Below are 23,118 nucleotides of genomic sequence, written 5' to 3'. Positions count from 1 at the left end.
ACCGTGGGGCTGCCCCATTTTTCTCCCTGGAGCCGGCGGGGAAGCATTTCCCCCCGCGCGGCTTGGCCCGGGGCAGCTGATTTGAACGTTCAGCGAGGAAGGAGCCGGGGCGCCGCTAACTCCCACCCGCCCCTCGGCCCCGAGCGGGACAAGGGGCGCCCGGGCGGCCGCTTCGAGGGGGGAATCAAAGCCGCAGGGGAAGAACCTGCCACGCCGGAGCCCGAAGCATCCTCGGCGAGCGCCGCGCAGAGGCTCGTCCCGGGGGCAGGCGCCGAGCTGCAAAAAATACAGCACCTCGAGCTGCCGCTTCCGCAGCGGGGCTTCGGCCGCTGCCCCGGCGCGAGGCCCCTTCCCTCCGGGGCTTTCGGGGGAGCGGCGCCGGGCTGGGCCGAGCCTTTGCCCCGCTTTGCCCCGAGGCGAAATAACCCGCAGCGAGAGAGAGGCCGGGCTGCGGCGGCTCATTTGCTGCGTGACTTCAGCCGAGGCATCTGCAGCTGCTTCGCTCCGGCCACGCCAGGACATTCCCCTGCCCCAGAGGCGTCCGGGAACTTAGTTCAAGGCAGAGCTCCACGAGGGGGGCAGCAGGAGCCCTCAGCCCTGGTTCCCGTGGGGGCGGATAGGGCAGGGAAGGGGATTTTCACCGTTCCTGCCAAAGCTTGACCCACGCTCGGGGCGAAGGTGCACAGGAAAGAACAGTTTGGAGAAAGTAACGGGGCTGCTGGAGCTGCGGGTCTGTTTGCGTTTTGCAAAGCCTGCAGCAGACAAAGCCTTGCTCCAGGACGCAGCAGGAACTTTCCAGCTGGAATTCAGGGGTTTGCCCAGATGTTTATTTAAAATTTGCCAAAAAAAATTAGCTTGAAACAATCCTGATTGCGTTACACCCAAACCACCCGCCCACAGACTGTCTACTCGTTACCAGGAGACAAGTTTGCTCCCAAAGCTGAACTCGTCTGGTTTGAGAGCGCTTAGGGAGGAGTGGGACTGCACCCGCTACGCGTTCTGGGGCTCAGAGCATCGAACCACAACCCCTTATATCCAGGGGAAAAAGCAGGAGCAGCCCCGTCTCCTCCCAGAAATCTGGCACCCCAGACTTCCCCCCCATCCCAGCACAGCCCAGACCTCTGCTGGCCCTGCAGCCTCCCCCTCAGGGAAAAGTAGGCAAGTTTTGCTTCAAAAAACCACAAAGCAACCCACCCTCACTCACCCGCTGCCTCGTCTTACGGGATGGGGTCACGGCTTCCCCCCGCGCAGCCCGCCGAGCACTCAGGACTGCGGTGGGGAAGCGCAAATAGAGCTTAAAGCGCAGGGAGGGCAAGGGCAGATGGCAGCTCCCCCGGCCCCGCAGCGGGCTAATTCCGTCCGTCTGAGCCCCCGGGGTAGCCCGGGCACCAGAATGTGCACAGCGGATTTTCCCCTTTATCCCTCCACAACATGCTCGTTCACAGGAGGCTCTAATTAGGGGGAATTAGCCCAGGCAGTTGGAGCAGCACCGGTTACCCTCCGAGCAAATAGGATTTCATAGGGATGCTGAACAGTTTAGACTAAAATTTATCCTTCTTTGAAGCTGCTGGTCCGTGCAGACGCGGCAGCCCGAGGGGGTTGTTTTGGAGAACCTCCTGCAGGACTCGCTCCTTCTTCAAATTACAGTCCCCAGACAGGGGACGCTTTGATTGGAGCTTTTACCCCCGTGCAGAGTTTTAAATCCCGCTCTGCCACGCCGTGATCTCGCCTGCGCTACAGTAACGGCGTCTCTTGAACACACAGCAGACGCATGCAAGCTGCATCTCTGCAGAGAAGGGGAACGTTTAAACTACACTAAGGTCTGCTGGGGAGGATCCCAGGGGAGCTTATTTCAGCTGTAGCCTGCTTGTGACCAAACAAGCTCCCCAAATGCTTTGCTTAGGGTTTTTAAGGCTATAACCTCCACCAGAGACAGAAGTCCAAGCTTTACCCCGGCGTCACCGGTCAAGACAGAGGGATGGAGCTGACCTGAAATGGCTCTGGCCCCTTCTGGTGACGAATAACAGATGCTTGAGATGCTGCTGGCTTACAAGAAGCAGTGCTGGGCTCGGGCTTTAATACAAAGATCCAGGATTCGGTCACTCCCAGCGACAGCTTAGGCCTGCAGGGAGAGACCTCCACCAAGCCTGCTCCGAAGATGCGGAGCGTTGCGGCGCCTGGTTTTGCTCTCCGTGCCTGCTCGGTCCTCGCCGCTCGCTACTACCCCTGCACGACGCGGCTCACCTCCTGCAGCCAGCAATGAATAAAACACCTCACATGAATAAAACAAACTTTTAATAATGTACAGCAGAAATTGACAGCCTTGTTTTATATTAAACAAAAGATTTCCTATATTACATTGTATTTACATTTGCATACTGAAGAGGTAAAGTGTCTAAGTGGCTATTTTACAGTCCATTTCTAATAAAACGTACAAAACCAAACAAATAAAAGGGGCAGATAAGTACCAAGAGATCTGTTCTGAAGCCAGCGTACCACTGATGAACCCTGTGCCACAGCCGAGAAGCACGAGCTCCGTATCTCTGCCTCTCCCCAGCAATTTTCTCCCAAAAAGCTGAAGTCTCCCGCTCCCCGTTTTGAACTGATGTGGCATTGGTCTCGTCCTGAACTGTCAGTGTTGCATCCTGTAACAGTGGCTGCGGCCACCTCTGAGCTGGGATACATTTCAGAGCCGGGCAGCGATTCCTATGCTTGCTACCAGTCAGCTAAGTAACAACTGCACCTCACTGGCACGTGTTTGCATGAAAAGTGCTGTATAAATGCTACATAGTTAGCGTTTCCATCTCAGATCCTACTCTGTTTTGACCATCCTGTGATGGCATCTGTCTCTGCAAACAAGGCTTGTTTTACAGTCCCCCGTGGAGGGGGCACTCTGCCATCCTGCCCTCGCCCTGTCCGGTCCGATACAGCTCTGCTGTTTGGTATAGCATTGAGGCAGGTGCATGTGTGGCTACAGTAGGAGGAGCGGGTGAGTGAATCAGTGCAAGTTACGTAGCTGATTTTAGTGTCCTCAAGAAGCAGCCTGCACAGTTGACAGGAACAGGAGACTCGTGCTTGGGAACGAGGATCCGTGACGCTCACGGAGGAGCGCGTGGCAGACGTACCTACCAGCGTGATGGGCTTTCCTACGGCAGTTTGTTTCACGGTCGCTAGGACTTCCTCCCCGACCTGCCGGGAAGGGCCATCGCAAGGGTCCTGTTACAGCAGCTGGGTATCTTAAGGGCCCTCCACCCAAGGTTCCTAAATGCAGGAGGGTTTGGTAAAGGGATGCACGGTACTGAGGATGCATGGTAACCTCTGGCTGAGAAACAAGTCAGAACAAATCAGAAAGGGAAGGGAAGCTGTACATTCACAAAGCGTATACTCCACACTGCTCCGTGAATCAGTCTGAAGTCTGTAGACCCTCCCAAGACAGCTTTGCACTGCCTGACAGTTAAAATCCACAGGAGAATGCAAAAATGGCTCCAAACATGATGCAAAAAACACTTTGCACTTGACACAGATAAAAATCACAGACAAGATGGGGGTCTGGGAGAAGACAGACACACAGATACACAGACAGCAAAAACAGAGTGTTTAAAAAGAAGAAAATTTTTTAAAAAGAAAAAACCTAACCCCGGTGGCCGGAGCAGAGATGAAACCTCACCCTACAGAGCAGGCTCAAGGTTTGAGTAGAAACAGTTCCAGTGTAAATCGAGCTGCGTGCATTTGGTTTTTTTTTCCTTTTTTGCAGTGATTTCTTTACAAACAAACAGGTTGAGAGGTAATAATTATAGATTGTTTTTCTTCTCTTATAAAGAATTAACAACATTAAAAAAAGTTAAAATCCAGACCCTCCCATAAAATAAAAAAATAATCAAAACCACTCCAGTTAAAAGTTATGGCTTCAGAATTATATACCATAGATACTGACCTAACCAACAAACAACTGATACTTCCAAGATTGCTTTCAGTGCTGCAATCAGCGCTACAGATTCAGCCCTCAGCTACTTCAGGTTTTGCTAACCCCAGCTGCAGACAACAGTCTAATCAACTCTACTTCACCCTGATTGGTCATTTAAGTAAAATAAAACTCATGCAGTTCCCCCCACCCCACAAGTTATACACAGCCACTTCCAGATTATGACATATTTATATATGTATATTAAAAAGATGGACATTTATTTCCAAGCCCACACCCCACTGTCAGAGCCTGTGAAGTGCTGAATGCCCCCAGGAGGTACAGAGCAGAACCAGTTTGCAGGCTCCTTGCAGCTCAGACCCTAAGTAGTCTGCCTCAAGTTACGGATCGCTCCTGCTAGGACGCCTTGACGGTGGACTCGGGAGTTGGATTCCTGCAAGAACACCCTGCCATTTCCCCCTGGCCCAGTCTCCTTCCAGCCAGGCGCAGCGCCTGCTCTCTGACGTGCATCTCAGCTCCATGGCATCCCCCTACGCTACCAAGAATTATAAACCCCAGGGGCTCAAGACAAAAGCCTGGATTCCAGGAATGAAGTCAGTTCCTCATTTGTTTCGCTTTGTTTTTTAAAAAAGGGAGGGGGTGGCAGTGAGGCAACCTAACGGGACGTTCCTGCAGCCAGCGCACGGACAGCAAGGCACCCATAGGAGAGCTAAGGATCTGGTTTTAAGCAGCCTGTCCAAGCTAGACAATGCTCACTACTGAACAAGGAGAGCACCAGCACGCACAGCTCAAAAAAAAGGACACTCTAGATTTGCACATGCACAGAAAGCACAAACGGAGATGAGTGACCCTACAGGCAGACACTGCACGTCTACAGAAGGAGATGAACAGGCACAGGGGACACGCGCATCTTGCGCATGCATACACCATTGCGCACACTGACAGCCAGTTGGATTTTTGTCTTAGGATTTTTCAAGCTTAAGAAAAAGGAGGGAAATGGTTTCATGAAGCTGATGAACTGTCCAGGCTCAGCCTCTCAGAAGGGAGCACCATTTGTTTTTCAATGCTTTTTCTGCATTAATGTGCCAGTCCCTGAAAAATCCTCAGAGTACGGCAAGAAAACCTTCCCTTTCCCTTCCCACTCCCAGCACCTAGCACCCAGGCCGTGAACACCTGCCAATGGGTGCACCATACACACTGAACTTTACAGGGATTTCCATTAAAGAAACAAAAGTTACGACCATGGCTGAGATCCCTCAAAGCAAGTCCCTCTCAAGTCTTCGTGCTGTCAGGAGGTGATCATAAAAGGTTTCAGATTGTTTCATACCCAAGTAGGGAAGAGAGCAATTCAATAGGCTTCCTCATCCCACCTAGCAGCCTGTAGGTAACGCTGTCTGGTTGGTAGCAGTAGGTTGGGTAGAAACACGAGGTAGGCCTCCATCACACGTCTACTCTAGCATGGCAGCTTTTGTGCAGTTTCCTCATGCTGGGGCTCAGGGGCTAGATTTTCACATCTTCCTGGACACTGAGCTGTGAGAGGGTTTTCTTAATGCGGAGGGCTGTGAGTCGAGCCGCTCCGTTGGCGTACCAGCACTCTCGCATCATCTTACCCATGACCCGCAGCGCCTAGGCAAGAAACACAACAGCAGATGTCAGTCCCCTCCTCTCCGAGCTGAGCTAGTGTTTACAGAACTGAGCTAGGGATCAAAGGTGAATGCAGTATCTGGGATAGCACTGGCAGGCTTGTGCTAAAATTTGCATCTTCAGCTTTTTTAGCAAACTGGTACAAGCCCTGCCTGCATAATTTCCATAAGCTCCCAGGCACACTGACAGAGGGCCACTGCCATTTAGAAGGATGTCCTCTTAAGGGACGCATGGAAGCTTCCACTTTCTTCCTCCACAGTGGGAGGTAATAGGGCAATGAACTTCTTCCTGCAATTCTCGCCCCCAAACCCAAGCCTGCCTGCCAAGCTGCTGCCTGGCTGAGGTGGATGCCGATATAACCCTGCACACTTCCTAAAACTGGAAGTCAGCTCACAAGACTTGCTCTTTACCTGCCTTACTGGGTAGGGGATGTGAAGATGAAAGCAGATCTTACCTCATAGCTTTGCCACCAGTTTGGGATGTTGGGCCGTAATTTCTGATCACATACAACTTTCCGCATCTCCTCAATAGAAGGATCAGAAGGTACAAGGTCATAGTATGGAAGCTGATATTCCTCATGGATACCTAAGAGAGAGAAAGAGAGGAGTGAAATGCAATTCCTAGAGAATGGATCACCACCAGAACACTCACTGAAGGAAGACTGATATTGGTTTGGACTGCATGACTCAATGCTGAGATGCGTCAACACTTTGCAGTTGTTCAGAACAGAAGTGAGGGGACTCAAATCAGGGATTTGAGTTTGTAAGAAAAAAAAATCCAGGGAAATAAAAAAGCAGCTGCCCAAACTGGAGCAAAGTCAGTGTGCTGCAATCAACACCTCCCGCCATGGGGGAAGGGTCACAACTGAAAAAAAAAAGGTGGTAGGGCCATCACATCCCCAATGGTGCTGCTTGCTTGCCTGCCCGCAGCTGGATGTGCCAAGACACTGATCCAACACCAAATCGCGGAAGAAAGGTACTTCCCAAAGCAGCACTTCCTTAAGATCTCTCCAAAGGAGCACTAGCTACCAGTCAGAGCATTTACTCCCACTTCCTCACATAGGCCAGACTTAGCAACAGTCTGGAGTCACTTCTCTGTTAACTCTGTTCCAGAGTCACCTCAAACCTTGTGAATGACACAAGCCACCAAGGCTGGGAAACCCAGACACTACTAGCACAGACGGGTGATGGGATACTACCTCCTGCATTGCACCTTCGAGCTATCTCCCAGTAGACCAAGCCCAGGGCATAAATATCCGCACATTTAAATGAATCGAAATGCTTCATGTTAATGGTTTCATCCAAGACTTCAGGGGCCATATATCTGTAGAATAAAAAAGGAATATCATGTTAGTTTTGAGAGGAGATTCTCTGGAAAATAATAAATGGCAACTCTTTCCACACAGTTGTTCTTAGCAGATAAAACGTGGTACACTATGGCCTTAATCAGAACAGAACTGGGCCCAATGGCCAGTAAAGTGGAAAAAAAAAAAAACACAGTAAGATAGAAAAAAAGGCAAAAATGTCCAAAAGTACATCAAGCTCCAGACAACAAGCCCCCAAAGGCTTTGAGAATGCCAAGCTTGTTGTGAAATACCATGACATAAAGTCTGTGTAGCTGGCCTGTACCTTTCAGTCTGATGGGACTCGGAGATGATGGTACTTGCGTCCCTTCAATACCAATTCAAGGCACAATTCTGGTATTTGGCATGACACTGGAAATGCTCAAGACAACAAATTTCACCAGTGCTCCACTAGGAGCTCAGGCATTTGCTAGTTACACTCTGATGCCTTCAAACCCTGACCAAGAACACAGATCTCCCTACCGTTTGGTTCCAACCCTTTGATTTGGTGCAATATCAATTGTATCGGTAACAGAATCATGCCGGACAGCCAGACCAAGGTCAGCGATGGCACAGGTGCCATTCTTCTTCACCAAAATGTTCTTGGATTTCAAGTCTCTATGAGCAATCCCAGGCTTTCCTAATAGAGCAAAATAAGAAGCACCAGAGGTCAAGGTATGGCGAAACCTGCTAGTCTCATTAGTGCAGAAGCAGTCACAGATTTCATAGTGTTAGTCAAGCCCTCAGTCTTGCAACGTATTTTCTTTTTTTGGATATGCTTTAGCATTGAAGAAAAGAGCAAGCGCTGCCAGTCTGTCAGCAAAGTCTCCATTTATGCTTCAAGGTACCACTGATGCAGTAGCATCCAGAGGCCTCAAGAGGGACATAGACTCCATAACGCCAGGCATCAAACATGGTGATGTGGATCTAAGGAGTTTATAATGTTGGCACTGCCTGCACCAACATCCCATCCAAGCAGCACCAGTTTTAGGATGCAGATGAGAAGCACTGATGCAACTCCCAGGAGCCAGACTGAGATTAACCCACTTCACAGCCAGCCAACAAAGCAATCGGTCAATTTTTCATCAATACTGACCCAGCCGAGATTCATCTGGGCTGACACAGCTAATGTTTTCTGTGCAGCACATTAGTCCTTCTCAACAATTCCACTTTACTCTCCCTTCCAGAATTCACAGCATCTTTTCAAACTTTGCTCTTACCCTGAGTACCCACAATCTCCATGTGTAGATGGGCCAATCCGCTAGCAGCAGATAGGGCAAGTTTAATCATTCCCTCAATAGTCACTGTGTACCGATTAAGGTAGTCGAAGAGAGATCCATGCTCATGGTAATCAGAGACAAGCCACAGCTGGGTCCATGTTCCATTATCTGCAGCAAGAAGAGGACTCTGTTCAGATGGGCACAGCACAGAAAGGGACAGGACAGTAAACAGTCACATATTTTACATCCTATTTTTTTGGTGCAAACAGAGAAAAGCTGTTGGGTAAGACCACAGGTCAACAACCACCCTGAAGCAAATAAGATTATTAACACAAAACATGACTTGGGAACATGCAGCTAAGGTACTACTGCACTTTTCAACAACAGCACTTGTTTTACCAGTTCTCAACAAAAAACATTCAAATATGTAACTAATACTTGAAAAGCACGCCAAGAGTTTTTCTAAACCATTTCACTGTAAACCCAACTAAAGAAATACAAGTCCCAAGAGCAGACCACACATTAGTGAAGAACCTCTACTCTCACTACTGACACACATTTTACCTTTGTTATCTGCAGCAATAAATCCTAGGATGTTCTCATGTCGCAGCATAACAGTTTGATATATTTCTGCTTCCCTAAACCAGGAGCGCTCCTCACGTGAAGAGAAGATTTTTACAGCTACATCACCTCCACGCCACCTGCCACGCCACACTTCCCCAAAGCGGCCTTTACCAATGATCTCCTGAAGGACGATAGTTCGAGCCACAGTCCGTTGGACAAAGAGCGGCAAGCCTACGAACAAGAAAACGAAGAACTGAACGCCTGTCACAGCAAAGGAAACTACTGAAAATCCAGAGTTTGAAATACAGCATTATCAAACCTAGAATGTTCTGCATTTGGTAACACTCAGCAGCCTAAACAAGACCCAAAATAGCAAATGGCTGTAGCTCCTGCTTCTGTGTAAGACATGCCATTTGGCTGTTTGGGCAGCATCTGCATATCACTTTGAAGTAGCTTGCAAACCACTAGTGATTAGGTACACAGCAGTTGGGGAACTTGTGCTCTGCGGAAGATCAAAGAAACTTTAGCCTGAATATGCAAGGAGTAGAACTTGCTGAAGACAGACTGTGCTAAAAGGCAGTAAAACCCCAGAACTTTTCTTAAGAGAAAGGACTCCTAACGTAGCTGCCACGTATTATGTAACTTAGAGCCAGCATGCTGATGGTCTGCGCAGAAAAGATCCCGTAAGACTTTCTACAGGAGATGCAGCACTAAAGGTTTATTCCCCGGTTGAATATTAGATTGTTATCCTGTCTGCCTCAGCAGATTACCCCACAATTCTCATCTACTACAGAGTTTGTTTTTTAACCAGTTGCTTTTATAGTTCAAAGCCATAGATAAAACAAATTCCATATCCATCCCAAGGATGACTTCTTTTAAATTGCTCTTTTGTAATCTAAGCACTAGAAATACCTAAACACTGACTTTGAGCCATGGCTACAGGGTCTGCTGCATGACTGAATTTAAAATATGCTCTCCATACTACCCATGACAAGAGGACGACTAGGCAATGGCCTCGCATCAGTGCCTAGAGGCTGTACTAGGGAGGAACCCAGAACAGACTACTCCATTAGTTACAGGTCATCATTTGTTATTTCCAGTCGTATCTTAATACCTGAGCCAGAGCCAGAGGTGGAGAGATCATAGACTAGATCTTGCAAGGTCTTATCCTTCGACAGGCACATTTCACAAGAGGGATCTTCCATGTCCAGCCGCTGCCGATTGTGATAGACTCGTTGATGGTGATGAAATACAAAGACTACTATGATCATGACAACAAACACAAGGAAGACGGGTCCAGCAATCACTGCCACTAGCTCCACAGGACCCCAGCTTGACTGCGGTTCATTATCTTTCAAGTGTCCTTGGGAGGGGGAAGGAGAGGAGAGAGAGAGAGAGGAAAAAAAAAGACACTTTTAGAAAAGCAGACTCTTTCACAAGTGTTCTTGAAGGACCTTCTTGTGTTCTAATTATCCTCTCAGAGCCAGATTATTTTAGCTTGCTGTTCCAGGATGGTAAATGGCACGTCAAATAATAATGTTAACATGGGATTGATCAACTAATCATGCAGACAAACTAAAGTTAAAAATCCCCAAAGCAGATGGTGCTTCAACTGTCAGAGCATGGATCACAGCACCAGCTATTTAAACTAGAATGGGAGCCTAGTCTAGGCTGACTTTGCTAGAATAGTTTGTATTTTACTTTCCACTTGAACTCTAAGTGGAAGAACAAGCCAGCCATCAGCCAGCTTTAAGGAATCCTTTCTCCCTCTTTCCCTTTTGCCCTGTAAAAAGTGGTGAAGAACAGTAACTGAAGACAATTATTTGTCTTTTTGAGAGCAAATAAGATCCCCTACAGTCCCTAAGGAAAATGGATCCAAGACCCCCTAAGTAACAGCCTACAAATGGAGAGGGAAGAGGTATGAGGAAGTACTATATGCCTTCTCTGTCCCAGAAATTAGAAGCAGAATTTTCCCACACCCTCACTCAGAGGCAGGGCCACTTCCTCCTCATGTATTTAGGATTCAGGCATCCCTCTACCCTCCCTACACTTTATTGTGAAGAGGTTGCTGCAATGTTCCCATACTCATGGCTCATCACTGAAAAAATTTTCTTCAGTCCTAAAAAGAAGGAAAGCAATTCTATCAGATAAAAGGCAGGCTGCAGCACAACTCAGCACCACAAAAGGGATCCGAGCTGTGCCCAGAGAACACACGCTGTCCTCAGGCCACTGCAGGCACACAGCACCCTGCTGCAGAAGCTTGTGTTAACTGCAGATGAACATATTAGAAGTCTGCGAGGAAATTACCAGCAGGGCCAATACGGTGAAAGCAGACACGTTAATATGGAGCTACTGAGAGAAGGTGAAAAACAAGAACCACCGAAGTAAAACCTCAAACTTTGGAAGCTTCTACCCTGAAGTATAACCAGATCATCTGGTGACATTTTGTCTGCTACAGGGGAGTTCAAACAGCTTCGTGTTTTGATCTGGAGCATTTTAGTCATTATTCCACCTTGCAAAACAAGGAAATAAACAGAGCGCTCAAGTTCACACAGCAACCTAAGAAAAGAAGTGAAAACAGAACCAAAAAGTCCTCATTCCCTATCCCAAAAAGACAACTTCTCCCCACTTCAAACAGATGAAAGGTTTATTTAGCTCTTTACTCACCACTGGGAACCATTAAATCAATTTTGTTGCAAAAATCAGAGTAGCAGCAGTGAGTATTACGTAGGTCTTCTGAACTCAGACAATAGAAGGGTTTTCCAGCAGGAACCAACTTCGCTTCAGGAATGCAGGTCCGAACATGATGCTCAACACCATCCAGGTTAAAGACAGAGACCATGCACGCACCATCTGTTTCACATGTGGAATTTGCTTGGTTGCAGTTGGAGCACAAACATGTCAAAGCTGCAAAAATCAAGATGAGAAGACCTCCAGAAAACCTACCAGAAACTAAATGTAAAAAACAAGAAAACTTCATTCTTCGGAATTCTCGTTTCAATTGGGACAGGCCATTTTCAAGGTCAAGAAGTACCAGCTTTAATAGCAGGACAAGTAATATTCAGTATTTCAGACAAGTGAGAATTCATGGAACCCAATCTAAGTACAACCCCAGAAGCCAAAGAGCCTCCTAGAAGATGATCATCCAGACAACCCTTTTCCTGTCCTTGTCACAACGACTAACTGAGATGACCAGACTCATCTCTGCAAATTAAGTTACATCTTACCAAGATCCATTCCCAATTCAATCCAGGGTCAGAATTCAAGTCAGTTTGAGAGATGGGAGGGGAAGAGAAAAAAACAAACAAACAAACAACATACAGCAGCTAACATACTTTATTTCACCTGAACTCCCCCATCCAGGATTTTTCAGCTATGCCAAAGACAGACACCCATCATAGATTAGTTGGGGTCCAGGACCTCAACTCCCATGAGACAACAAACAGCTGACAGATGCCAAAACAAAACCAATCCAAACCAACTATACAAGCCAAGCATGCTACACCCAACTAGATCAGCCACTTCTTTAGTAACTGCTTTTCTGATCCAAGACACTACCTTGGGTCAAACACATTCCTGGCTTTTTGCCTGCTCTCCATGAAGACTATTTGGGTAAAGAGCGAAGGAGAAACTCCAAGATAGATTCCCACATTTTTCAGCCTTCCAGCTGTCACTGTGCTTTTCTCAAGCTGCCTGAAAGAAAGCTACAAGCAAATCCCCAGGCATCGCCATCCTTGGGAACAAAGAGCCATGCAACAGTGTCAAGAAGCAGGGTGGGGCTTGGTTAGCAGCATGCAGCATTTTCCTCGGCTTTCATCAGATCTTTCAGTCTCCCCAGAGGGATTCAGGAACATGTACTCACCCCGCTGCAGAACGTCTTTTAGGTAGAGAGTTTGAAGAAATGTTTTAGGAGATACAAACACCACTTAGCTCTTCCCCATCCAAAAGCTAAATCCTCTAAGTCTGCTTATGCTTATCAGGGCAGACGCACCCACGAGGGAAGTCAGAGTCGCTACCAAGATGCGCATGTTGGTCACCTTCCCCCGGGGCCGTGGAAAGGCAGAGCCTTCGGTCATGCCATCTCTGGCAACCAGAAGATTTAACGTGCATCAACGTTCAAGAATATTCAAGGCGCTGGAGAAACATCTTTCTCCCCGCCCCAGTCGGCACGCTGTCCAAAGTGCAGGGGAGAGCTGGACAGCTCGGGGCACGTTACTGCCTACTTAATGGAAAACAAGCAGGTCTTGATCAACCTCAGGGTGCGCCTGAGAGGAAGACACCCATTAGCCCTTATCTGCCCGGTCCCAGGGAAATCAGTTAGGTTAATTACATTACCACTCACTTAACTCTCTCCGGACACTGTGTTCTTCATTTCCTAACCGCTGCGAGCTGCTTAACAGCTCTAAGGTGGGCTGCAGTATTCCAGGCAGGTGGGGCTTGAACCAACACATCTGAAACTGTGCAAGCAGTGAAAAGCCCATAAAAGACAGAAGAGCTCTTCAATGAGACTTCTTCAAAAAGTATCAAGAGCAAACATAGCTTATTATGATGTGCCTGACAGAGGCTGAAATCCACAGACTATTTCTAGGATGAATCCACTATTTCTATCACTGATATAGGAAAAAGACAGGGAAGACCCCAAGACTGAACTCTATTTAGAGAGGCGTCAAGAGCACCACACCTTTAGACCGCACGGCTTTTAAGGAAAGTTAAGACGAAAGGAAGTTGGATCTGCTTAAGTTGAATGTTAGTGAATGTACCACGTTATTTTCCAATGGTCAGTAGAACACAGAAAGGGCAGTTCTGAAAAACACGCACGCTGGGGGAACAAAGGTTTGTTATAATGAAGTTGTTATGAAAACACCAGAAAAGAAAGAGCAGCCAGGGCACATTCCAGCCTTCAAGTGTAGTTAAAAGGAGATATTATTTTGAAGCATCTCCTTTATTAAAACTTTATCAAAAACCTCAAAGTACAGATTAAATGCATTTAAACCACACACCTTTCACCACATGTGCTCTTTTAAACTTGCTTTAGACACAGTAAAACTGAACTCCGTTCCTGCTAGTTTCATTCCCAAGTTCTCAAGTCCAAATATTAGGCTACAGTACTCGTGCTTGCAGAAGCTCAGAAGTAAACAAAACACTTCAATGCTCTAATAAGTGTGGTTTTGTAAACTTCTCGCTTTCATATCTAGGGCAGAAGTAGGCATCCTTTCAAGCATGAAAGCAGAGGCACTGGTTGTATCCACTTAGCTCCATTCAGTGTGAGAAACGAGCTTAGCTGCAAGGTATGATACCGGGATTCCAGTGCACAGGAACGTAAAGAGATCCTTATCTATTCTGGGTAGAAAGCAAAGGCTTCCCTCCAGGGAGGAGTATGCCCCACGGTGCAGCCTCCCGCTCTTACTGGCTGTTTGACCCAGCTGACATGTTTTTCCTTTGAGACAAATGCACTTTAAGGTGGGGGGGGGGGGGAAAGTGATTCTTAGCTTTGCACCTCTCCTTGCCCCTAAGGTAAGGGGAGCAGTGTAAACAGTGAAACTTAAGACTTCAGAGCAGCACATGCACACCTCTGCTGCACCGTCCACGAGACCCCTCAAGGGCCCTTCCAGAGGCTCCAGTTCATCATATCTGGGCTGCAGGCAGGCAGTCCCAATTTGGGGGCGATTACTGTCAGATCTCTGAATGGACCCTGAAGCCTGGTTCTAATGTCCCTCACCCAGCCAGGAGACTATTCCTCTTCATCTTAATTAGGAAAGAGTCCAGCATACATGTTACTAGAGGCAAGAAACACCCAGAGCAGAGCAGCAAGCTTGCCAGGGCAAGAACGACGTTCCTCTGCAAGCATCGCCCACTGACGGCTGCTAGAAGCGTGGGGAGAAGGGGCCCGTGCGTGCAGGAGCCTGCTGCGCCGGCAGAGGAAAGGCCGGCCCGCACCAGGGCTCGCAGGGAACCAGGAGCCGAAGAGCTTCCAGCAAAGAGGAGAATCACAAGGCAGCTCGTGCAGATCTAGTATTTTGAGTTTGATAAACCAGAAGGGAAAATTTTTCTCCCATTAGTAACATCAGAAGACAAAAAAAAAGCAACTGTTCCTTCACTGTGGATGGCGCTCAGAAAACCCCCCAGGTACAGCAAACCCTGCATCGGGGCATCTCTCAGAGAGCGCTTCCGAGAACAGCTGGGAATGCTTGGGCAAATCAAAAGGAGACAGAATTGAATAAAAGAATTTTCCAAACTAACAACGTTCTTTTTAATTCAGGAAGAAAAGCTCTTTTTGAGCAAAATATATAATCTACTTAATAAAAGAAACTGACTCGGCTGAGGAAAATAGATTGGACAAAAGAAAACAAAGAGTCGTTCACACACTTGGGGTGGTTAGTTCCACTCTTGCAAAAACGCCTGGGGACGCGTTTGCCTGAAGAGCGCTATGGAAGTTGGCAGTGGAGCCTGCTCTATCTGCTCGGCACACTCTGACACTGCTCAAAGACAAGCCCAAGCCTTTAAAGAAGCTGTTTAAACAAGCCTAACACTAAGCTGCAGCTCCTCAGAATGAAAGCTTTGTTCTTACTCAAGAGATAGATCAGATTTGTATTTATACTGTAGCAAACCGTCGTTGCGACTCAATCCAAGGCAGAACAAACGTGGTCGTGACATTGAGTGCAGGAGCGAGAGAGCAAGTGCAGTAACTGCGGCAGTCGATCAGCACTAGCACACGAAGACAGACAGACTTTCCCTTGGTTAAAAGGATCCAAGGCTCGGGTAGTGGGACCGCTTCTCTGAGTGACCGTCCTGAGCCCGCAGAGATGCTACTGCTCACCACGAGACCCAGAGCCGCAACCAGACCCCCGTCTCGCGTATTCCTGCCAGCCATTTGGACTCAACAGGAACTCAGGGGTATGCAGGTATTAATTTTTTTTGAATTAACTACAGCAGAGAAGAAAATAAGATAAGGCCTTCTACTAAGAAATTCCCACATTAAAGGTAGCATAATTATTAAATGAATCCACACAAACAGGTGGAGTTCTTGGATTAGAGCTCTAGACTCCAGTGAGACTGAAACACTAAGCTTTGATGCTTAAAGAACAGGTTTTTTGCAGCAAATATTTGAGCTCATTTTGCACATATTTATTCTTGCACATGAATGCATGTGTCAAGACGTCTATGCAGCTGGGCAGGACAAAGTTTCACATCAAAATTTTATGTATTGGTGTTAATCACCTTATGGAATGTATTTTCCAGAAACTCCTGAAGCTGTGTTAGGCAAGATTCCCCCCCGCCCCAAGGTAAAATGCTACCTGATTAGGATGTTTTAAGCTAATTAACCTGAAGACTATCATTGGTAAAATTGCCAATAATCACCCACATATTTACCAGATAAACAGATTCTTGCAGAGATTGTAAACTGCTGTTCTTTTTCACCAGTTTGAATCAAGCCTGGAAGAACAACGATTCTCCTGACTTTAGAGCCTTTGTAAGACTCTGAAACAGGAGCTGCAATTTATTATGTCTCTGTACAGCACCTAACTTAATGAGAGCCAATCTAGCAGCAATATTTTAATGCTGCTGCAACATAACGTTAACGAGAGAAATGGAAAACAATTGGGTTTGTACCTCTGCTGTTTTTTTAGATGCTGTAATGAGGAGGGACATGTGTAAACATGCTTGGAAGAAACAAATGCCTTTCAGTGTTTCACTATATGCTGTGCTGAAATAAAGAAAGAATAACCATTACCACTATGTGCTTTGCCATAGATTAAGCTAGGAATGAAATCCATTCTCCTGGGGCAAGGGAGCAGAGGACTAATCCAAGAGTCCCTTCATGCTACTCATTCAACCGCATGACCAGACCCCAAGAACGGCGCTTCAAGAGAACAACCAGGGGTTCATTTTTAAAAGGCAGGACTATGGACACTCAAAGCTATCTTTGAACATAATGGAAAAGACATCTTTGTCTTCATCCCCATTCTTCTGCTGCACAGGGTCAATGCTGTGCCCCAGGACTACTAGGATTCCCACATCCATCCACCAGGATACGTTTCAGTCCAAAAACGCCCATCTTGCACTGCAGTGCTCCGAGCCTCAGAGTCACCTCACCTACGGTCGCAGCCTCCAGGACCAAGTGCCAGGCCACTTCTGGACACGCCGACTGCCCCACGCCATCCGAAAGGCAGCTGAGGGCGCAGGCATGAGTCTGCTCTCCTGTAGGTACAGTGCCACCATCTCAAATACCTTTCCTGCATCTTGCTACCTTACCAAGTTCTCCATCTACTTTCAGCTCACAACTACCACCACCTCTTGTCCCTTGCAGCGTTTCTGAAAGTCTACTGACCCACTACTGTAATATAAAACACAAGAGTTAAAATTAACTGCAAAATGCTATAAAAAGCACTTTTGCATATGCCACCCAGAAACTGAAAGTTATACTAGGATATTTAAAGTTAGAAGCAAGAGGGTCCCAATCTTTTCAAGCTGGCTGCAGTCCCCCGGGCACAAGGTGGGCTGACATCGACTCACCACAACAGACAGGAGAACACACACAGAACGAAGGGGGTAGGGGGACGGCAGCAAGAACATGCTCTCGCCTTTAAAGGAAGAGTTTTCCTCGCTTCTACCAAAGTGACACAAAAGGAGAGCTTCTAAATGAATTTTAAATAAGTGAATTGACAGAAGTCTCATCCTCAATACGTTAATTAAAAGAAGGCTTGACACTTCTGCTATTGTTGCTCTTCAACTCAGAAAATAGGCACGTGGCTCCAAACTCCCTCTCCAGGCTCTAGCCTGACACCCATTTTGTGTTTTAACTCGTTAGGAAACGAGCTGAGGAAACACCCATACCACACCAGTACTGTGGAGGAAAGTCCTACAAACCAACAGCACAGCAAGGCAGATAGGCGGATCAGTTATAGATGCTTTTCAAAGCTTAGAACCAAAGCTCAACCATTCCCAGACAACTGGCACTTCTTTTAGGAGTCTAAATAGAAGTTCTTTAGATTAGTGGTTTTAATGTGCAGTACCTAGAAGTCCACAGGTTACTTCCAAGGCCCACAAAAAGCAGCAACTGTTAGAAAAACAGACCTTCACTGCAAATTAAAGCCCCTTAGCAAAGTTTGTTCTTCCACTGGGAAAAAAACAAGGGTCCACAACCAAAGAAAATGGGCGCTGGAAAACCAGTGGTTTAAATAACGAAGACAAAAGAATGCTCCCACCCCTGTACAGCTACACGCGACGGTCTGACTTTAAAAGTTCAGTACTAGCAAACGCTTCATCCTTGTAATGCCATCACAGCTTTCTCCCTCGAGATGAGCAGAGAGCACAATTGCTCTACTCAGCTATCTAACTACTCTATGGATATGTGGCAGAGAACATATTTCCATCGGTCGACACCCAGTGAACTTTGTTTGCTGTTAAGAGAACTGACGTTTTACTTCACTCCTTTCGCAACAGAGATTTCCGGTGCATCTACTACTGGCAATGGACTGCATACTCAGGGGAAAAAAGATAAATAAAAAAAAATCCAAGTTGTCTGGCCAAGGAGTTGAAAGAGTTCAAGAATTCTTGTTGGACAGCGTTTTTAATTTCCAGTTAGAAAAGTCTTTCTTGGAAAGTTATAAAATATAAATTACAGACCGTTTAGTGTGCATCTGATTTAACTGACTAAATACATATTTTAAGCAGCATTAGTAATGAAATTTGCTGGCCTAAGAGTGTTCCCTACAATATCTTCCTGCATTATTTCAGACAAGCAAAGAAAACCTACCTATAACCACACTGTAAAGATCATTGCAGAGACACTAGTTTGTTTATTGTTTTTTTTTTTAGGAAGGGGGTTGTTTTCTGTTTTTTATTTACTGGTGCGCCAGAGGTTTGCAGCTCCAAAGCACTGCAGGAATTAGAATGTTTTTTTACAACATACAATGAAATAAGCAGCTGGTGAGAAAACAGAGGGCACAACAGCAAGCTGCTGAAGGGCAGCCCTTGCTGGTTAACAAGGCACCCTGAATTTACATCATGGCTGCTGAAGCAGCAAACGGCTCACAGGGTTAGCTCCTACACACCCTGCCACTTGCTCTTCCCCCTCCGCTCCCTCCCGCTCACGTTCCTCCGGGGCTCCCCGGAAAGAGCAACCTCCGAAGCCGCCGGGATCTACGACAACTTCCTCGGCGTCCCTGGGAGCAGGTGAAGCCAACACCTTTTGCCGGACACCCCGAGCAGAAGCGCACAGCGCGCACCCGGCGGAAACAATAGCCGGCTACACGCAGCACGCTATCAAAGGCGCAGGCGGCCAGCCGAGCTTCCAGGGGATACGCGCAGTCAATGGGCCCTTTCCTGTTTATTTTTTTTTATTATTATTTATAAACACCAGCTTTATATATAAAACACAAAGTGAAAGTCTAAGACCAGACCTGTGACGAGTCTCATTTGGTCCTGCTTTGCCATTTTTCAGGGAAAAGCTGAAGCACGTACCTAAGGCTAGTGCAGCCTTTCTCCCACGAAGCGCATTTGTATTAACAGCAGATTTTGCAACAGGACTCCAAATACACTCTAGTCTACTGCCCTAGTGGGTTTAAAGCCATTTTATGTAGCCGACAAGTCCAGATCTGCATACGCAAAGTTATTACAGTCAGTCAGTCAGTAAAATATAATGTGAGCTGCGAGAGGACTGAGGAGGAGAAAAATGCTTCTGCTCAGTTCCTGTTGGAACAGGTACCTATGTTACACAAGCAGCTATTGCTACCGGCAGCCACAAAGATACCAATTTTGCAGGGAAGCCCTGGACTCTGGACAGGCTGCTGCGATCAATCCATCCTCTGCCCCTGCCAACAGGTGGTCGGGGCGCATCGGAGACCGCTGCGGGCCCCGCTCCTGCCCCAGCGCTGCATGAAAGGGCCAGTATCTTGGAAACGGAGAAAGCGATGCCTTTCCCTCAGCAAACACCTCACTTCCCCCGCCCCTAAGTTGCGCCCCCAGGTTAAAAAGAAAAAGAAAAAAGGGAAACAAAAAATGATAGCTACAAATGCCACAGAGCAAACAACCGAAACAGCTTTCCCTCACCTCCCTCCAAACAAATATTTACAGTTGCTACAGAGGCACAGGCTTTTAGAGAGGGGAATGGGAAAAAGGAGAAAGAAGAACGAACCCCCCCCCACCAGCACGCACACGCAGCCCGCAGGACGCAATACAGGCAAATTGCAACCCCAGGGAGGGGTCCGGGGGGCTAGAGCTCCCCCCTACCCCGCGTCCGTCCTGCTGGGTCGAGAGGCGGGCCCGAGGCACCACGGCAAAGCGGCCACAGGGATTCCAGCGGTCCACCCCGGCCGCAGCCGCGGCGGTCGCTACCCGCGGGCCCCGCCGTGCGCCCGGGGCCCCCGCTTTCCCGGGGAGCACGGGGCGTCCGCCCCAGCGGCGGCGGCGGCCGGGGCCCCCGGCGAGCGCGGCCTCCGCGCTGGGAAAAGCCGGGGGATTTCGGCTTCCTTTGTATGTACCTCCCGAAAACGCGCTAGGAGACTCGGGATTAGGACGAGGCGGGCGCTCTTATGAAATACCCTTGCAGGCTGCAGGGCACAGCGCTCCCCTCTGCGCTTGGGGGGGGGGGGGGGGAGATGTCCCCAAATCTCCTGCCACCCCCAGCTTGCTCAACCCCCCCCTCGCAGCAGCCCAAAAGCAGGGGGGAGGGGAGGATCCACCAAACTGCCCCCCCCCAGTGATACCCACTCCGGCCCAGCCAGCCCCTCCCCCACGCAGGGGCACACCGTGGGGCTCAGCCCCCCCCCAAAACAACTTGGGGGGGCCGCTTCCCCACGTGATGCTCTCAGAGACCCCCCCCCACACACATCCCCCCCCGGGGCTCCCCCCAACCCCTTCCCCCAACACAACTCCAAGGACCCCCCCCCAGCCTGGCCACCCCCCAAAATCCTCCAGTCCTGACCCCCGGCCCCCCTCCCCACGGCCTCGGAGGGGCCCACTGGCACCAAACCCCCTTCCCTAGAGCCCCCCCTGGTTTCGATCCCTTCCCCCAGGTCTCCTCATCGACCCCCCCCCCCGGTTCTCCCCCCCCGACCTCCTCATGGCCCCCCCGGTTCTCCTCACCGACCCCCCCCCGGTTCTGCCCTCCCCCCGGTTCTCCTCATCGACCCCGGCCCGGTTCCCCCCCCCCCCCCAGTTCCCCTCACGGCCCCCCCCGGCTCTCCTCACAGCCTCCCCAGTTCCCCCCCCCAGCTCTCCTCACCGACCCCCCCGTTTCCTCCCCCGGCAGCTCTCCTCATCGACCCCCTCCGGTTCCCCTCACCGACCCCCCAGTTCCCCCCCCCCCCCAGTTCTCCCAACCGACCCCCCCCGGTACCCCCCTCCGCGGTTCCCGTCACGACCCCCCCCCCCCCAGTTTCGCCCCCCGGTTCTCCTCACCGATCCCCCCCCCGTCCCCCCTCACCGACCCCCCCCGGTTCCCCCCCCAGTTCTCCTCATCGACCCCCCCCATCACCCCTCACGGCCCCCCCGGTTTCCCCCCCGTCCCCCCTCACCGACCCCCCCCCCCCGGTTCCGCCCCCCCCTCGGTTCTCCTCACCGACCCCCCCCGTCCCCCCTCACGGCCCCCCCCGCGCGGGCCGCGGGCGGGGCGCCGCCATGTTGCGCGGGGCGCGGGCCGGGCCCGGCGGCCGCACTCACCGCGGGCGCCGCCGGCCCCGAGCAGCAGCAGCAGCAGCGGCGGCAGCAGCAGCAGCAGGGCGAGGCGCGGCGGCGGCGGCGAGCGCGGGGCGGCGGCGGGCGCGGGGCGGCGGCGGCGGGGGGCGCGCGGCGGCGGGCGCGGGGCGGCCATGGCGAGCGCCGCGGCCTCGCTGCCGAGCGGCCGCCGCGAGCAGCGCGGACGCCAGCGCCAGCCGCCGCGCCTTAAAGGGGAGGCGCCGCGCGCCTTAAAGGGCAGGGCCGCGCCGCGCGTGTCGGCCGACACGGAGCCGCCGGCGCGCGGCCGCGCGCGCATCCGTGTATCCGCGTGCAAGCGTGCTTGTGTGCGTGCTGCATGTGCGGGTGTGCACATGCTTGCGTTCACGTGTGCATACATAAATGCAAGTGTGTAAACACGTATTTACATGTGTGCGTGCATGCGTGGTGCGCGCGCCAGTGCTTGCACGTGTGCGCACGCACATGCATGTATATGTGTGCATACATGCGCATGCGTGTAGGCTTTAATGTGCGAGCACACATGCAGAGTGTGCACGCGTGTGCGTGCAGACATGCAGGGTGAGTGAGAGCATGTGTGCCTGTGGCTGCAGGGTGTGCATGTGTATGCATGCAGGATGTTAGTGTGTGCATGTGTGTGTGTGCATGCAGGGTATAAGTGAGCATGTGTGTGCAACGTGTGAATGCATGTGTGTGCCTATGTCTGTAAATGTACAGTGGGTGAATGTGTCCGTGTGTGTGCTCAGGTGTGTTTGCATGGTGCAAGTGTCTCTGCATGCATGTGTGCTTATAGAGTGCAAGTGTGCGCATATGTGTGCATGTACATGTAGGGTGTGAGTGTGTGTGTGTGTGTACACTCAGGCAAGGTGCAAGTGTGTGTTTGCATGCATGCAGGGTGTGACTGTGCATGCAGGCAGCATGTGAGCATGTGTGTGTTGTGCCTGCATGCATACAGGCTGTGCATGCAGTGTGTGTGGATGTGTGCACTGTGTGGATGGCTGTGGGCCTGCACACCTCCATTGTGCACACGTGTGTGCATGCACACCAGTGTGTGTGTGTGTAGGAGAGCATGTGCATGCAGGGGTGTGCACACACTGCATGCCTGCCGGAGTGCATGCAGGTGCAGTGTACGCATATGCGTGCAAGGGCTGGCACGTGCTGGAGTGTGCATGCAGGGTATACATGTGTGCATGTGGGGACATGCGTGTCTGTGCAGGGCACACACGTGTGCACATGCGTGCAGGGAGAAGAGGTGCGCAGCGTGCACGCGCCGGCGCTGTGCTGGGCGCGCGGGGCCTTCGTCCCCCCTGCTGCGGGCTCCCGCGCGCCTCTTACCCTTTCGCAACGTTACCGGAACACGTACAAAACACCAATTCCAGGAAAGGTCAGCGCCGCGCATGAGTTCATCCGAGAGCAGGAAAAAAAAAACTCTTATTTCGATGAAATCTTCTGCGCAAGTTCCTCTTTCGCCTGCGGTTCGCCTGCGGCCGCTATCGCCAGGAAACTGCTGCGCGCTCGGCGGAGCGGGCGGCCGATAAGGCGCAGCGAGCCCGCGGCATCCTGCCGTGATTCCCCGCGCTCCCAAACGAGCCCTGCCCTGGGCGCTTCGCCGCCGTCCGCACGGCCCTTTCCAGCCTCGATTCCTAGAAACCCGGCGGCTCCCCCCCACCCCCCCGATGGATTTTGCCCTGGAAAAAGCCTGGGAGAGCCGGGATTGGCCCCAAAACCCAGCCGCGACCCGCCGGCGCGCC

General features: G+C 50.2%; 1 protein-coding gene across 2 annotated transcripts; it reads right to left on the bottom strand.

The window, feature by feature from the left end:
- Positions 1–2,278: 2,278 nt before the first annotated feature.
- Positions 2,279–21,439, bottom strand: ACVR1B (activin A receptor type 1B). Of its 2 annotated transcripts, XM_062597248.1 has the most exons (9): positions 21,356–21,439; positions 11,360–11,599; positions 9,807–10,055; positions 8,693–8,923; positions 8,129–8,296; positions 7,392–7,548; positions 6,765–6,889; positions 6,021–6,151; positions 2,279–5,548 (listed from the first exon to the last, which is right to left on the bottom strand). In XM_062597248.1, the coding sequence occupies exons 2-9, from the start codon at positions 11,532–11,534 to the stop codon at positions 5,423–5,425; spliced, it is 1,362 nt and encodes a 453-aa protein (XP_062453232.1). In that variant the 5' UTR covers positions 11,535–11,599; positions 21,356–21,439; the 3' UTR covers positions 2,279–5,422. The 2 variants fall into 2 exon arrangements, with proteins under 2 accessions (XP_062453232.1, XP_062453231.1); XM_062597247.1 differs by lacking the exon at positions 21,356–21,439 and having other exon boundaries at positions 11,360–20,057.
- Between the last annotated feature and the right edge of the window lie 1,679 nt (positions 21,440–23,118).

This window comes from Rhea pennata, chromosome 29 (assembly GCF_028389875.1).
Source record: "Rhea pennata isolate bPtePen1 chromosome 29, bPtePen1.pri, whole genome shotgun sequence".
NCBI lineage: Eukaryota > Metazoa > Chordata > Aves > Rheiformes > Rheidae > Rhea > Rhea pennata.
Note: the sequence above shows the minus strand (reverse complement) of the source record. Positions and strands in the feature narration are given on the sequence as shown.